The sequence below is a fragment of the Mesoplodon densirostris genome, chromosome 2 (genome assembly GCF_025265405.1).
Source record: "Mesoplodon densirostris isolate mMesDen1 chromosome 2, mMesDen1 primary haplotype, whole genome shotgun sequence".
Taxonomy (NCBI): domain Eukaryota; kingdom Metazoa; phylum Chordata; class Mammalia; order Artiodactyla; family Ziphiidae; genus Mesoplodon; species Mesoplodon densirostris.
In genome coordinates this window covers 165,004,836-165,022,909 of record NC_082662.1, presented here as the reverse complement: position 1 = coordinate 165,022,909, position 18,074 = coordinate 165,004,836, and the positions used below count along the sequence as shown (strand labels likewise).

Here is an 18,074-nt window from a genome sequence, read left to right as displayed (position 1 = left end):
GCAACAGAAACTAACACAGTATTGTGAAGCAATTATACTCCAATAAAAATCTGTTTAAAAAAAATAAGGACTGGCAGCTTCTGCTTCCTACCTCTTGAACAAACTTGCTTTTGGGAGCCTCTATTACCCTATAAGAAGTCTAGATCACTTGTTGGAGACACCAAATGAACAGACCACGTGGAGAAGCCATGAAATGAAGAGAGAATCTGAAACTACTTGGAGAGGGACAGAGGACCAGCTTTCCCAACAGTCAGTTGAGCCTCCTGATGACTCTGGCTACAGTCACTGTCTAACTGTAAACTCACTAGAGACCCCAAATGAAGCCAGCAGTAAAACCACCCAGCTGTGCCCAGTCAACCTACAGAATCATGAGAAATAATAAATTAGTGGTTGTTTTAAGCACTAAGTTTTGGAGTGGTTTGTTCCACTAAAATAGATAGCGTCACCCTATCTATTTTGATGTCACCCTAGCGTCACTCTCCCCTGTGACTTAGAGGATACCAGAAGGCTTCTCAGTCTCACAATGTCTGTAAAATTATTAGATGCCAAGTTCCCAGGGAAGGGAGTGCTTGAAAGGGGAAGGGAGAGGTGGGGGCTGGGACCATAAAGAGAAAGGCACTGAGAGAGAATTTCAACTGTTTGCCACTTTGGCCAGGGGCCAGTTCTAGCAAGAACAGCTGCATTTGGGCCAAGGGTTCCAACGCTCTGTATTACAGGTATTCACTTTCCTGTAGGTGAGCCTGTGTTTTGAAACAGTGTGCCATGTACTACCAGCTAGAATGAAGCCAAGGTTACATGTTCACCCATCCCATGGTTATTTTAGATCTGTTCTATTAATGATCCCTAACCCTGAACATCAATATATGCAATCAGTTCCAAGGGAGACCAGGCCAGATTCACAAGTCCAGCGGGACCACTGAAAACATGCTTACTTGTATCTTTACTCGTGGAGGGTCAGAAAAATCATTATCATGTCAGTAAGGTAGGGTATTTTAAGCACGTGTCATTTCACATAGCAAGACTTTTTCTCTCCACTGTCAAGAAAAACAAACCATTGAGAAATACTGTTTGTTTCCTATACTCTTAAATCATAGTTTTTTAAAAGAAAAATATAGGAATGAAAGTTATCTGGGTTTATAATGGTTTAAAAGAGTAATATCTCTTTTATTAATGTGTATAGGGTTTGAGAACTATAATGAAGAATGTGAACTACATGAATATTACTTTATATAGAATTTTTAATCAGTGAAAGATAAGCCTTTTCTTGTTGGTTCTTGATATTTTCCCATCTATACTCAAATTATTGCAGAGATAATAGTCATCATCTTACTTAGTGGTTATAAGAAGTTATAAAGGTTTCACATATAAAATTTTATTCTCTAATAGAAAAAAGAGAAATAGTGGAAAAATTTTAATATTTAAAATAGCTCTAAAATACATTGTCCACTCTAAATGGTTTGATATCTTTGAGTCCCTCCTATCTTTTAGAATTATCAATTCTGTTAAATATCACAGCCAAAGAGTTCCAGGCGAAGTGCAATGCTTTGATTCCATGTTTTAGGAATGATGCGTATAAACCTGGAAATGATTGGTGGGTTGAAAAAGTTCTTCGCATGTCCGTTGATATTATTATTTCCTTCAAAAATCTGAAAGCAAAATATGAGAAAATCTTTAAGGATGGCATAATGGGCATAAAATTCTTATACCTGAAAGTAACATAATATTGTATATCAACTGTATTTCAATTTTAAAAACATAATTTTTTATCCTTTTAGTTCAAACTGTGGGCATTAATGAACACATACAACATTATCACAAAGATGATCCTCAATCAATTATGAGCTCACACTCCAGACATACCTCTTTAGTGATATCACCTCATCAGTGATCTGAGTTGAAACAGGGAAAAATAAAGAAATCTGATATGGTGCTGTGGGGCAGCCGCAAAAGCATATCTGCCTTTAGCCCCTTTGTAGCTATGTGACTTTGAGCAAATTACTTATAGTCTCTGATTATCCATTTCCTTATTGGCAAAATGGGGATAATAAATTTTACCTCAGAGAAGTTGTTGTAAAGATTTTAAAGAGTATGTAAACATATGACAAGTCTTTATTAAGTGCCAGATAATGGGCACCAATAAATGGTTAGCTATTACTAACTTTTAAAATAAAATGCATCATGTATTTTTATTTATCCTTTTTGTCATATGCCCTATATCATCAACTAAATTGTGTTTTAGGTGTGTTTCTGTCATCCCCAGCAAGTTCCCCAAGATTTACACACATCAGAAGCTAAGTCACTATTTGTTTATAAAAATTATTTTTGCCCTACTATGAGGATATCTTGATACAGTGAGAAATAAACCAAACCAAACCTAACAAATAAACAACCCAGGGGTTTAGAGAGAAAGAGATTAAAATCCATTAACTGAGATTAAGTGCTGAGCCCATGATGAGCATAAATGTCCATCCCCTTCTCCTGTGTTGCCCCTCCTACTGGTTTCAGCCCAATTCCCATTCCTGGAATATTAGGTTCATCTCCTTAGCTTTGCCTCTGGTAGTATTTTAAAACCGTATAACTAAGGAATTTAGGAGTATAATGGAATAGTTCATCTTGCAGGAAATTAGTCTCCTCATCAGGAAGGATAACAATTGTTTGAATAACAATATGACACAGAAAGGTATATGGCCATGGGTATGTGATCAGCCATGAATAACAAGTACATCCAAGCTAATGCTAATATGGTAGAAGGTTTTCTAGACCCCTGTTACAGACTGTATGTTTGTATCCTTCCAAAATTCATATGTTCAAACCCTAATCCTCAATGGGATGATATGAGGAGGTGGGTCCTTTGGGAGATGATTAGGGCTAGGATTGGGGTAGGGCCCTCATGGCGTCTCTGTGTGTGCACGCACCAAGGAAGGCCATATGAAAGCACAACCAGGAAGACTGCCCTCACCAAAAACCCAACCACGCTGGCACCCTCATCTAGGATTCTAGCCTCCAGAACTGTGACAAATATGTGTTTTTTGTTTGTCACCCAGTCTATGGTAATTTGTAATACAGTCCAAGCAGGCTGAGACAACCCTTTTACCATCTTTCTCAATCAGAGCTAATTAAACTTCACACCACCCCCTGCTGTTTTGTCCTCATTCTTTTATAGGTGGCTCAGTCAAAGCAGAAAGATAGTGTGCATGGTCCCTGTCCCAAGACCAGCCACTTACAGAGCCAGGACTTAGAAGACTCAAAGAGTGACGCATGTCAGTGCATGCTTATTAAATACAAAGAACTATTTGCAAATTTGAGGTTCTGTTCTCATCATAGCAGTTTTCAAATTGTTTTCTTTTTGCCAAGATACCCCTGTACCTTGTCCACCAACGAGGATTTCTCTCTGTAAGGTTTCCATTCAACTCCCTGGTCACTGTACTGGATGGTGTAGCTCTTCACATACATTTCAGAGGACAGAGACTTGCAACCCTGTGTTACAATCGCTGTTATCTTCTTGATTTTGAGCAGATCAATTTGTAACCACTGATTGTTGTTGTTTGCCTATGAAAATGATTAGAACAATGCTTTTTTAGACCAAGATACTCAGAAATGCACTGAGCTGGAAGGATTTCTTTTCTGTCTCATCCCTGAGGATTCCCTTTCTCCTAGAATCCTTCCCTGTTCCTTCTTGTTTATTGTCAGCAGGTTTATAAACTTTTGGAATATTTCACACATTGTGCAACAGTTATTTGTTTACCTGTGTTCCTTACTCTTTGAGGGCAGGGACTTAGTTTTGTTTTCAGGTGTTCACCATGATGTATGGCACACAGAAGGTGCTCAACAAATAAATACATTTTATTTGAGAAAAAGTATTAAATTGCTAAATTACTAAATTAATTAATTAATTTAATACTAAACTATTAAATTGCTAAATTTTAAATATTTTTCTCTTAAGCAAGTTTATTTAAATGCTATGGTGATATTACTGAAGAGTTATCTGAGAAAGAATTAGATAGTATCCTCTCTCAATTTAACTTATTTTAGAAAAACCCCACTTTTCTTTCCATTGCTAATGTCCAATAGGGGAAGTAGTCCAATTTCTTCTTTTCTGATATTTCAAATAAATGTAATATCTGAGAGACCTAATAAAGCTACACCCAGGGCTGGGTATGGCATAGTAGTTGTCCTGTCTCTGGCCTAACAAAATGCCTAATTTGATGATAGGCTCTTGGAGAAAGAGGATCAGAAAGACTAATTGAGTTTTAGAGTAATCTGAGATTAATTTTCATCTTTGGGAGGTTTATCATGCCCCATAGTCTCATTCAATTCATATGAAATAATGAATATTGATATATTTTCTCAACATCACTTATATGTGCATGTCTGTATGTGTATACACATATGTATGTATATGTGTATACACATATGTATGTATATGTGTAGTCACATATGTATGTATATGTGTAGTCACATATGTATGTGAATTATAATGATCGTATTAGATAATTTTGGTTAATTTTATAACACCCTCTAGTGACATCTGGTGGTGTTTTAGTGTGTCTTCAAATCAAGGTTGTACGAGTGATACAGAATGCATATAGATAGCTAGGGGAGCTTTGTAGGTATAAATTTTTTTTGGAGGCATCAAAGAGGTAGAGGCACTTCAGTCCGTGTGCATACCTGCATATGTCTGGCTTAGATCTTCCACCTCTCTAAAGAAACCCTGTACATGACATTTCATACTATTGAAGGTTAAGTGAAACAAACAGTTTTGACCTAAAATTCCAGATTTAAAATGACAGCTTTAAAAATTAAAGTTAGACTTTTATCTTTGCAGCCTTTACTATATCACAAAACTAAGAGCAAATTATATATAGAGAAAAATTGTTTTAAAGGCTGTAAAATGGAGGGTTGGATGACAAGGTTACACCATGAACAGGTCTAAAGGGGCATCTGGGAAAGAACTGGTTGATACCCTCTAACTTTTTATTTTTGGCCGTGCTGCATGGCTTGAAGATCTTAGTTCCCCCACCAGGGATCAAACCCAGGAAACTGGCAGTGGAAGCGGAGTCCTAACCACTGGAACTCCAGGAAAATCCCTTTATTTTAGTTATATTTATTTTATTGTATTTATATTATAGAAATTAAATCAATATAATGTTACACAACATTATTACTTTTATTACTTTAACTTCTGTGGGTCTCAGTTCCCCCCTTTGCAAAATTGCAAAATGAGGTGCTTGGGTTGCTTCAAATGGTGCAAGGAGCATAGATTTGTCTATCGGGAAAGTGGGATCCCTGATTCCGCCACCAGGCTAACTAAAATTATTTAAGCTCTTTTGCGTTTGGACTTAAAAGGAAAATCTGGACCAGATGCTTTGTAAAACGCTTTGCCTTTCTAACATTCTGTGATTCTGTGTTTCTGTGATGGTCCAGAAATGAGTCTCAAGGCACAGACATAGTTGCCCAAGACTCTCTGTATTGGGCCCAGATAGTCTCTTCTATTTGCTCCCCTTGCATCACACCATTCCCTCCTCCTTTATCTGGTGGCCTGATTTAAGATTAGGACGTGGGATTCTATACAGAGTCCAGGGAATTGGAGTGTAGCTTCCTTAAGGGAGGGAGTTAGGAGGACAGAAAATAGGGAACCTGGATTAAGTTGATTGACTGGACTGTTCTGATTTCTGATGCCGTTCAGATTTTTCAGGTCAGTCAAATAATGAAATAAATATGAGTCAATTATTAACAGTTACCCTAGAACTAAGTTACCTTAATTACTCAATGGGCTAATATCAAGGGCAATATAACTCTCTGAGAGATGTTTACAAAACTTAGATCACAGATTTATAAACCTGGTTTTGCAGCATCTTATCAGGCTGCCAATAATCTAAAGGAATGTTACAAAGTTCTGAAAAAATGAGAACAAAAAACTTTAAATGACACTCTTAAGAAAATGAAAAATATTGCTAAATTCTGGAGAGAACAAAAAGAAGACAAGATGTTGCAAATCTAAGTCATTTATCCCTAATGGAAGTTGTCTCGATCAGGAGTTGGCAAACTACAGCCCAAGGCCAAACCTGGCCTACTGCCTGTTTTTGTAAATAAGGTTTTATTGGAACACAGCCATATTCATGCATTTACGTATTGTTGACGGCTGCTTCCCTGCAACAATGGCAGAGTTGAGTAGTTACGACAGAGAATGATGGCTCACAAAGGCTAAAATATTATCTGGCCCTTTGCAGAAAAATTTTGCCCACCCCTAGTCTAAATCAAGACCAAAGAGATGATAACTTCTCTCTGAGCCAAAGTTCAAGCTAAAGCTATCAAGACAACACACATCCTAGTTCTCAGACCTAGGATCATAATCTGCAGAAGCAGGAGATGATACTCTGGCTTCCCAGGGCCCCCATGTTCCCTGTAGTGAGGGCCTATGCTTTCTTCTGAAAGGCTGAGAGAATTCCATTTGCAGGGGACATTTCACCTTGGCTTGCCAGGCATTCACACGGCCCTGGGCATTAAGACGGGCACGGAAGGGTTCCCAGTAATCTCCCCACCAAGAGTTTTTAAGTGAGGAAGCTGTGATTTGCTTGTTTTCTATCTTTCCACTTTCCATACCCAGCGGTGTGGAGCATCCTGTCAAGAAAAAAGTAATGTGATTAGTTATATACCACTGATATTCCTTGCATGGCATTTTGTACTTCAGAGGAGACAAGAAATAATATTACTGCTAAGTAATGACAAAAACAACCATCACAGCAATGAACATTTATTGTCCAAGTGCTAAACCCTGTTTTCAGGCTTCACATGTATTACTTAATGCTCTTAAATATCTCCATTTTACAAACGAGAAAACAAAAGCACAGCAAGAAAAAGTAACTTGACTAAAATAACACTGCTAGAAGAATCAGAAACTAGCTTTGAGCCCAGGCAGTCTGACATCAAATACCATGTTCTAAACATCTAAACTCATTTCCCTCCTTCAGTGAGTCATGGAACCTCTGTTCTTTGCTTTGAGGTAGACAATACTCCTAAAGTATCTATGTATATAAAAACATACTCTATTTCTTCTAAGAAAAGCTACAAAGAAGAAGTTATAGGGGACCTTGGTAGTCACATTTAATATTTCATTTCCAACCCTTTGAGGGCGATTCATGTGATACACCCTTTAGAATTTTGCCAAGGTATGAATTTGAATGTCACAGGCAACAAAGCTGATCTGTGAGTGTAAGAAACATATCTAGTGAGTGAGCCCAGCTGACTGCCCATCCTCATCATCTTTGTGACACTTTGTTCTTGCTAGCAAATCATGCAGACATTTTCTTGAAGTGATACCTTACTTTCTTCATGAAAAAAAGGCTTCAAAGAAGAAAGCTTACTGCTAATACTAATTATATAAACATCAAGAAAGTGAAGAGATCTTAAAAAGTAATACTTCTTGTATAGAAAATAGAGGTTTTAAATAGACTAACATTGTTGAATGTCACATTTTAGGGTAGCTTGACTCTATGACCTGAACAAACTACCAGTTACATCACATACCATATGGAAAGAAAAACAATAATGACTTATAGAGCTGTTTCAAGTTTTCCTGCCTGATCAAAATTTGTAATTTATTTTTTGATGTGGACCATTTTTTTTTTTTGCATTGACTTTCTCCAAATTTTTTTTTTTTGGTGTTTATTGTGTTGATCTCTTTTTTTTTTTTTTTTTTTTTTTTTTAGTTTCTGCTTTATAACAAAGTGAATCAGTTATACATATACATCTGTTCCCATATCCCTTCCCTCTTGCGTCTCCCTCCCTCCCACCCTCCCTGATGTGGACCATTTTTAAAGTCTTTATTGAATTTGTTACCATACTGCTTCTGTTTTATGTTTTGGTTTTTTGGCCATGAGGCATGTGGGATCTTAACTCCCCACCAGGGATCGAACATGCACCCCCTGCATTGGAAGGCGAAGTCTTAACCACTGGACTGCCAGAGAAATCCCCCAAATTTGCATTTTATGTGGATGATGTTATATAGCATTGCTATCTGAACATTGGCAAAATGCCCATTTCCATATCCCTCATGAATATCAAGAGTTTATTGTACTGTTATCTGCTTACAAGTTTCTTATCAGCTGATAAGAAACTTACTCCAAGGTTCAGCTTTCTCCACTGTAAGCTGTGGTTTCTTCCTTCTACCCTGAGAGAAGGCACTGTAGCTCCCCAACAGATGTGCCACAGCAAGTTTTAGGTGTGCCTGTATGTGTGTGTGTGTGTGTGTGTGTGTATGTATATATATACACATACATACATACATATATACATATATATTGCTTAAATATGTCTTTATTATGCCTTCCTTGTTGAAGAATATTTTTGCTGGACAGGTGTGTCTGTATATTGATCTCCCTCCCCCCTCAGCCCTTGAGCAGCTAGGTGGTGCCTAGATCAGCCAAGCTCACGGTGGATTGCTTCATTCCTTTACCCCAGACTGTGAGACAGATATTATATTTTACATGTGCTTTGAAGTGAAAAAAATTGGAAAGCACCACTTTAAGAGTCAGAGAAGAAGAATAGTTGATAAAATCCTTAAGCATTTTGTTATATATAGTAGAATTTTATTATGGCCATTTATGATTATCTAGATTTATTTATACCACAGGTCACATTACATCCCCTGAAAAATAGAAGCTTACATAGAAAAGGCTTGGATACCTACATAAAGTGTGAAACAGAATACAGAGTTCAAGCAAGGTTTCAGAAAGTTGGGCGGCAGATTTATGTTTCAAAAACATTCACTGAACACCTAATATATGCCAGTAATGTTGCTAGATACTTTTATTACATTAAAGTCTGAGTGACCTGGCTGGAAGACTTTGGAAGAGTCAGACGTAGTTTGACTCTCAGTTCTTATTGAAAATGGGCTGATGGAGGTCATTCTTCGCTAGGGCCCCTCCTTAGAGGGTCAAGGCAGTATCCATATGATCCAGGAGTTCTTCAGAGAGCCTGCCCTCTGGCTGGTAGAACCAGTCTCAGTCTAGATCACAATGAGAGTTTACCTGAGTGGAACCTCTGTTTCACAAAGGTTTTTCTAGGAGCCTAAGTGAAGAGAACTAAAAATTCTACCCATTCTCCCATACCTCCCGAATCTTGATTTTCTGAGTGGCAGCTAGAAAACAATGCATCTATGTTCCTTACCGTTAACCTCGCAACCTTGCAGCTCCAGTCGAAGGGCAGGTTTGTTATAGGATTTAGTTGGAGAGATTCTAATATATCTAGCCACAACAGGTGGGTCAAACTGATTCTCTTTTATTGTAGAGGCATCTGAATTGCCATTAAAATACTAGAGGAAGAGAGGAAAATTTAGTTATATAACAATTCTCTATAAAGTGATTTTATAATAAAATTTTCATCCAATTTAATATTGTAATATTAAGTTTTCATGTAGCCTGAATCAAATTAATTTGGTCTTAAAAGATAACTGGGAATACTTCCTCTTCAGGAAGATGGTATAAGTACAACTGAAAACATAAAAAGACTCTGAAAAGTGGAGAAAAGGCAGACTAGCTAGGGTTCTCAGGACCCAAGGAACAATACAGTGGTGAGTCCCCTGGGTTTTCTTTTTACTGCATATACAGACTTATAAGTAAAGAAGCCAGGAACCAGAAAACATGAATAGGTGCAGACAAAAAAAAAAAAAAAAAAAGCCAGCAAAAGCCTTCTTTCTCTAGCCTCAGGACCAGAAAAGAGCAGTCTAACAAGACAGAAAACTTTTAGATAACAATTTTTCTACTTCAAGCCAAACATCATAGAATAGAAAACACTGTGGCCCCTTCCCTACCCACAGCAACAAAGGCCAACTGGGGAGCCTAGACTTCCATGCTCATGAGACTGTAAGGAGGCACCCCAACACCCTGACTGGGGTTGTGTCAGAGAAAGCCAAATAGAGACCCAGGATCTTCATCTCTTCCAGCTTCTAATAAGGCTCCCACTCCTGCAGGGTCAGTGGATACCATCCCATCCCCACCCCCAGCAGCAAAGAGGAGGGGTCCCAGCTCAGGTATCAACAGAGGAGGCCAAGTAGGGAATGGAATTTGACCTCTACCTGGCAGTAAAGAGGCTGTGCCCCATCCCATTTCCCTGCCAGAACAGTGTCAGGAAGAGCCAACTAAAACAAAAGAGTGGACATCACGAATATTGAAAACAGAAAAGCAATAGATAACAACAGTGAAACAAAGGGCTAGTTATTCGAAAAGATTTTTAAAAATTGGCAAATCTCTAGCAAGACTGACAAAGCAAAAAGAGAAGAGATGCAAAATATCAATATCATAAATGAAATAGGAAATATCACTACAGACCCTGCAGACATCAAAAGGATAATAAGAGAATACTACAAACAACCCTTACACATAAATTTAACAACTTAGAGGAAATGGACCAATTGACTGAAAAAACACAAACTATCCAAATTCACCCCATATGAAATAGGTAATTTGAAGAGCCTGTAACTATTAAAGAAATTGAATTTGTAATTTTAAAATTCCCAGAAAACAAATCTCCAGGTCCACCTGGTTTTGCTGGTGAATTATACCAAATGTTTAAAGAATTAACACCAATACTAGATTATCTCTTCCAGAAAACAGAATAGAAGAGCACACTACCTAATTTATTTTATGAAGCTAGTATTACTCTGATATTAAAACAAAAAAGACAGTATAAACAAATAAAACTACACACAAATATCCCTCATGAACATAGATGCAAAAATCTTTAAGCTATGGACTTGAACTGCAATTTGTGTACTGTCTCCAATACTGATTGGTAAGAACCATAATTTAAGATTTTCATGGTCTATTCTAAGGTATAGTGCAAATAATTTATTATTAGAAATAGCTAAATGATAATATTGAAGATAGTAACATAGTAAATGATTTACAGAAAAAATGAAACTGATTCAAGGTTATCAGTGTAATAATGGTGGGCTGACTCCTTGCATTCAGATAGCTTTCTTTGAAGAGGGGGGTGAGGGAGAAGGGGAAGAATTAGGGCTGGTATAATTGGGTCATTGGGAATAAACAGGCTGAGCCCCTGGACAATCCAACAGGGGAAAGTCACTCCTCAGGCATGACAGCAAAAAAAAAAAAATGTGAGAATCACACTGCCTCAGAGCATTACTGGTATTAACACTACTATCTCCTTCAGTTACACTGAAATAAAGAACAAAATAAAATGTAAGAGTTAGTAAAATCAAAACTCTTGGTGGACAGTTTTTAGCATGAGTTCTTTAAGGCACAAGACCAGATATTCTACCCTACTGCATATCATCTGCCAATCTGAGAAGTCTGGGTATTTAGTTTGATTATAAAGAGATTTTTTTTTCAAGTTTTATGAAGTTTTGAAATTTCAGAAGTCAAGCTTATCCCTTTAATTTGTAATATATAGACACGTCATTTTACCACTTTCCTCCATAAGACACTAAGAAAGCCATTTGTATTTATAACACCCAGAAAGGTATTTTTAAAAAAGATATAGTAACCCTAGGCTGTGGAAGAGACAACAATGCACACAGACCATCACGTTCCTAGTGCTGTTCCCTTTGAAGATCCGCCAGTTTGTCCGGTCAGAGCTGTAAGCCACGAAGAACTCGGTGGTGTAGTAAGGCTTCAGGTAGTGTTTGGCACCTTGGGTCTGGATCCCTGTGAACAGGACTTCCCTTCGCATGTCTACCTGCAATATAGAAAAGCCATTAAGCAGAACCATCCTTGTCAACAAGTCACACACTGCCTTAATTCATTGTACAACTAACCTTCTTTAGAAAAAAGAACCAACACCTAACAAACTAATAAAATGGCTAGGGGCAATCCGTATTTGAGCACAGGGTACCTGAACTTGAATCCAAACTCAACCACTAACTAGTGTATGTGACATTGGGAAGTTAGTTAATCCCTCTGTGCATTAGGGTTTTTTTTATCTGTAAAATGGGATATTACTAGAAATAACTTCATAGGGTTCATTTTGAGTATGGAAAGTACTTAGAATGGTGCCTAGCACCTAGTAATTTTCATTTCCCCTAACAACATTGCAAGAACAACAAGAAGAAATTATTAAATCACTGTCATTTTTATTATTACAGGGAATCCCCTGGCAGGCCAATGGTTAAGACTCTGCACTTGCACTACTGAGGGCCTGGGTTCAATCCCTGGTCAGGGAACTAATATCCCACAAGCCGTGCAGCGCTGCCAAAAAACAAAAACCAAAACAAAACCCCCCACATTTTTACTATTACAGTAGCAGTAAATATTATCAGGTTAATATATCAGGTTAATAAGATATACCTGGATCCAAGGTTTAGGGTTAAATTCTGTTGAAAGTTTTTCTGCGATCCAAGCATTATATGATCCACCATTGTTTAGTCTTGCTAATTTGGGTTCCCAATAACCTAAATCCAAAGGAAGAAAAAAATTTATTCTGAATTAAAAAAAAACAAAACACCATACAGCTAGCAATTTCTCAAGTGAGTTTAGTCCCAGTGGAAAACCAGATTCCTAAAGGAACTTCTGTTGCAATTAGGGGACCAGGTAGTTGACACGGGCCTCAGCTACTAAATCAGTCCCTGATTATGAAATCTTGGTTTCAGGCCTGTGCTTGGACAGCTGTCAACTACCACCCACCCCCTTAACTGCATATAGGTCATATTTATTTTTTCTCAGTTATGTTGATGTGGTTTCTGCCTAGTGTGCCTGCCTAACAGAAAAACATGGGAGGAATTTATGGGAGCCTCATGATCCCTTACAATTGATCTTTTGATGTTGGGAAGAGTTTGAGGCAGAGAGAGGAAACTTAGGAGGAGTTCCTGACGCACAGTGGGTGAACAAAAAGTTTCTTGAACAGATGCATGGTTGGTGCAGCAAAGGGCTCTATTAATGGGGACTGTAATACCTGGCCTATAAGACCCTGTGAATCTGGCTAGAATATTTCACAGGTTAGTTCCACTGACATCTTACATTCTACAAAAAACAGAGTAGTGAGTAATTTCTGCTTAGAAAATACATATAACAAAGTAAAAGTTCCACGGTTAGAGATTATACCTCTAGTGGGTCAGTAATTAGATATTTTACTGCTGTTTTACTATGTTGTGGTAGAGAAAAGCCTAGAGAGGAGCAATGGCCCATGGATTCAATAGGCAGCGTTGTCATGTACAGTTTTGCAGGCCGTATACAGCACAATTGTGGGAGGCGTCTTTTACAGGCTGTGATGCTACTACTTACCCCAAAACTCAGAAGCCTTGATCTGTGAGTCAGCTATGAGACCAGTGCTTAGTCCCATTGGCATTTTACAGTCTACAAAAAAATAGAACAATAAATAATTTTTGCTTAGAAAGTACATATAATAAAGTAAAATCTCTATGGCTATAGATTATACATCTAGTGGGTCAGTAATTAGATGTTTTCACCTACCTGTGTGGCACTGACTTAAATATGTCTGAATATAAAATCGTAAATGTACTAGCAAGAACTGGTTCTTTAATAGAAATTAAAATTAGTGACGCCCTAGTGGAAAACAACTTATCCTGAAGTGCAAATACTTTTTAAATTGATTTCCATCTGTTTGTATCTTAAAATAAGCCATTTTACAATATTAAGTAATATCCCTCATAAGACTATGTTCTCAAAAGTTGACCTGAAAGTTACAATGTTATTTATATACTGATCAAAGAAGGGAATACTAGCCACTGAACTATCTGGATGTTGACACAGTGCTTGGTACTCAACAGATGCTTAATAAATGCTGGCTGGCTGGCTGGTTGGATGGACAGACGGATGGACAGATGGAAACTGTGTTTCTCGAATACTGAAATGCCAAGTTCAGTGACTATCTCGGTCACAGTTGAATTCCTGGTTTCTCTCCCCTCCTCTACTCTGGGAGTCTGGAGAATTTCTTACGTTCACTTCCCCATGGATCACAGATCATGAAGGAGGATGCTTTATATTGGTTCCTCAAATGAGAGGAATGCCTTTGGTTTGAACCATTTGGCTTAAAACTGATGTTTGCAGTATAGTCAGACTATAGGTCAGAATAAAAGAAATTACTGCTACAGATTATGCCTCTGTTATGTCAGAGTTCTCAGAGTTGAATATTTCCAATCTAAAAATTGGTAATACTCTAGGGACAGGCACTCTCCCGCTAAAACAATAATGTGGCTCTTGGATGATACCTCTGTCTGTGATGAGAAATGGTGTTTGCATCCCTGCTCTCTGGTTTTCTCCAACTTCTGTGTCTAGGAGCCACCAGCCAGGTTTTGATGCCTTCATTTCAAGAGTTTTAAATGAACCTAAAAGAGGGAGTAAAGGACAACATTGCATACACAAAGATTAACAGGTTAACATTGGTTGACCACTACCAAAGAATCCTAAAATCCCTGAATTGCAAGTGGTTTAGAATATAACTTAAGAGTTACCCATTTCTCTTTAGGCAGGACTACAGGTGTAACAAAGAGATCAAAACAACAATGACAACACACACACAAACTTACTAAAAATAAATTGCCCTGGGACTTTAAAAAATCTCCAACACCCCTTACTAGAAAGAAACTTTCATTTATCTAAATATAATGTTACAAGTTAACCCATATATAATACAGCTTATCAAAGCAACCTTGAATGATGTCGTTGGGCCTCAAAAATACTGTACATGTTTCCTTTCTCTTTCTTCATTTCTCTAGTTTTTCTTTTTTATCTGAGAAAATTAAAATAAAACATCCTTCCCCCATGTTTCAATTTTTCTATAAAGTTTACATTTTAGAGTGAGATGTACAAAAATTGTTTCAGAAAATCACTGAAAGAATGAGATTTCTGAAACATCTGATTATCCATTCTGGTATTTAACATTACCTACCACCAGTTAATACTTAAATTCTGCTGACTATAATACGTGACCATTTCCTAGATTGTGAGTAAAAAGTAATAGCTGATGGTCATCCTCCTCAAACACGCTAAAAAAGACCTCCAGCTTTCTACTCTCTAATGCAGATATTAGGTATAAAGATTTAGGTGGGTCAGTGAACCCCAGCTTCTCGCACGCAGGCTCATGGAAAGGATGGCTCATCTGGTAACACTTGGTGAAAAGTTAGGAGTGAGTTTGACCTAATCCTTTCTGCCCCTGATTTTAACAGAGCGTGTCTTTATAGCTTTGTTAATGAGAAACTGGTATGTTTCAAACAAACGGACCCTCTTTACCCCATCCTTAACTAAATCGGGCCTGGGTGCCTACATCTGAGGCTGATTCACACAGCAACCTCCCCACCCAAAGTCCTGTCAAAGGACTGCCCTGACTAGCTTCTCAGATAGCATTTATGGAAGGTAGGCTGCTTGTTAAAAATGCAAAAATATGTTAAAAATCCTGGGCCCCTGCCCAAGTTCTATCAGATCAAAGTCTCTGAGAGCAAAATCTCCCCTTAGCATCTGCGTTTTAACCAGCTTTGTAAATTTGTATCATGCCCACTGCAGTTTGAGGATCAATGCCATCTAGCACTTACACCTCCACTCACACACCTACAATACACACCTACAAACAATTCACCGGCACATAAAAATCCTTTTTGATGATTGTAGTTTGTTTAAACCTTATCATTATTTTGCATATGAAAAGCTTTAAATATCTTTATTATTCTTTAGCTTTTATAATCATTAAAAAATATATTTTTCCCCTCATGAGTCAGTTTAAGATTCAGATTCCTACAGTCACTTGCCCAAAGATATCAGGGTGATAGAGTGAGGAGTAGAATTCAAGAACCCCGAAATCCTGGTAAGTTTCTGATCTCCACCCAACAGAAAGCTTTAGCTGCCTGAACCTCATGGGATTCATTTTGTAATCTGCTTTAGACCTGGCCTGCGTGACACATCATGGCTTGGAAGAATCTGCACTCGACAGAGCATCTCTATAGAAGAAAGCTGGGCTGCACATTTAGTCTGTGTGGTGCTACAAACCGTGCAGACATTTAGCTGACTCTTCTTTATTCTGCATGCAGGTTTAGAATATGGCTTTGCCCAGGATCCATGCCAGAGCCCATGCTTTAACCCCTTTGGAAGGAGATACACAAGGAGGGAATGAGGAAGAGTTACAGATGCTAAGATTGTCTGCTCTCGCCAGACAAAAGAGGTCCCTGCTCTCAGGGACCTCTTTTCATTGCTGAGATCTTTACCAGGCAGAAGAGGCCAGACCCCTAACTGGTGCTGTTGAGTGCCATTTTCCAGCAAGGTCTGGCCATGAAAGTGAACCACGTGAATGTCCCGGGAGCCGCCTACATTCAGCAGGTGCAACCTCACCCACTCTTGCTCGTACATTCTCAAGCCAGGCAAGTTGTAGATCATCCCATTAATGGCTGAAAGGACAGAGAGTTGGAATCAATCAAAAATCTGTGTACATCAGGAAAGAGGAAATATGAGGCCTCCCACTCACCACCCATCTTCTTTATTACTCTGCATGCCCAATCCCACCCAGACATAGTAAGGGGCCCCCCTATATGTCATAATATCAGTAAGAGGCTGAAACAGAGCCACCTTTTCCTTCTCACACCAGCCTACTGCAGAAGTGTAGGTGAGTACCCTTTCCAAGCAGTTTATCACTCTTTTCCCCAGATTTACACTTTTCCTGTTCTGTGCTTTATCCATTTATTCTTTATATTTATAGTATGAATTTTCCTAGGCTACAAAAAGGGTAAGGACTAATGTGGGAAGATAAATGAACTCTAGTCTTTAGAGGAAAGAGGGTAAGTGAGGGGATATGCAGTGTATCACCCTAAGGCCTCCTAAATTCAGAGATAGTTCCAGGCAAAATTAGGAAGTCGGTCTCTTTTTTAAAAAATAATAAGTTTATTTATTTATTTATTCTTGGCTGCATTGGGTCTTCATTGTTGGGTCTTCATTGCTGCACGCGGGCTTTCTCTAGTTGTGGCGAGCAGGGGCTACTCTTCATTGTGGTGCGTGGGCTTCTCATTGCAGTGGCTTCTCTTGTTGCAGAGCTCGGGCTCTAGGCGCGCAGGCTTCAGTAGTTGTGGCACGCAGCCTCAGTAGTTGTGGCGCATGGGCTTAGTTGCTCTGCGGCATGGGGGATCTTCCTGGACCATGGCTCGAATCCGTGTCCCCTGCATTGGCAGGCGGATTCTTAACCACTGCACCACCAGGGAAGCCCAGGAAGTTGGTCTTTATCTTTGTTATACCCACCAGCCTTAGACATTCATGTTTATTCTCTCGTTTGTCTGATTGCTCCTCTGACCCCTTCCCAGCTTGGATGTCTAGGGTTCTCAGACTTTATCAACTCTCTCCTTACTGAAATATGTGTGTTTTGAGCATCTGATAAACTTGATCACCTTAACAAATGAATACATTCAAAAATTTAATGATAAAGCTTAATGCTACCACCCACTTAATTGGGACTGAAGTGAGGGAAGTTTTGGTGGGGGTGGTGGCTGTTGTTTATTCTTCTAAAGTTAAAGGGACTCCTGTGGATTTTCAGGAACCAGGCAAGTGAATTTTTGGAGGGAGAAGAGTTGAGATCATTTTGGCTCTCTTAAAATTATATCAGATATGAAAGCACCTGTCTACGTACTCATAACACCAGCCTCACCTCCTCATCTTAGTTTCTGTGTAAGAAATAGATCTCCTAAAAGTAAAAGGTATCTCCAGTGGTTATTAGGTCAGCATTGCTAAACCATTACATCAGGATACAAAAGTGAAGACGCTCAACAGAGTAGGCACTCAGTAAACATTAGATAAATTGAGCTGAGTGAATAAAATTCATTCATTTGTTTACTAATCCAACACATATTTACTCAGTGCATACTGCAGAGGCCAGGCATAGGTGGTCTGCTTATCAAATACCCTGATAAGTTCTACAGTGGAAGATTACCAAATTACAGAGATTTAGACGACAGTACATTTAAAACTAAAACTATACTGGATGCATTTTACACTTTCTTTGAAGAATCAGGAAGCAGGGCCTCGAGGGTACTCAGCAAATAAAGGGCATAGCTAAGAAATGAGCCTGTGTGTTTCTGCAGTCTGTACTTCCCACTAGGTTGAGAGATTTTCAGAGGATGTGCTTCC

General features: G+C 38.5%; 1 protein-coding gene across 1 annotated transcript in view; it reads right to left on the bottom strand.

Moving 5' to 3' along the window:
- Positions 1-1,502: 1,502 nt before the first annotated feature.
- F5 (coagulation factor V) overlaps positions 1,503-18,074 on the bottom strand; it is an 85,709-nt gene continuing 69,137 nt past the window's right edge. The window contains exons 19-27 of the mRNA XM_060078663.1: positions 16,172-16,351; positions 14,186-14,302; positions 13,239-13,310; positions 12,306-12,409; positions 11,542-11,697; positions 9,169-9,313; positions 6,470-6,621; positions 3,367-3,549; positions 1,503-1,646 (exon numbers count right to left, since the gene is read on the bottom strand). Of these exons, the coding sequence (XP_059934646.1) occupies positions 1,503-1,646; positions 3,367-3,549; positions 6,470-6,621; positions 9,169-9,313; positions 11,542-11,697; positions 12,306-12,409; positions 13,239-13,310; positions 14,186-14,302; positions 16,172-16,351 (1,253 nt within the window). The remainder of the gene's footprint in view (positions 1,647-3,366; positions 3,550-6,469; positions 6,622-9,168; positions 9,314-11,541; positions 11,698-12,305; positions 12,410-13,238; positions 13,311-14,185; positions 14,303-16,171; positions 16,352-18,074) is intronic.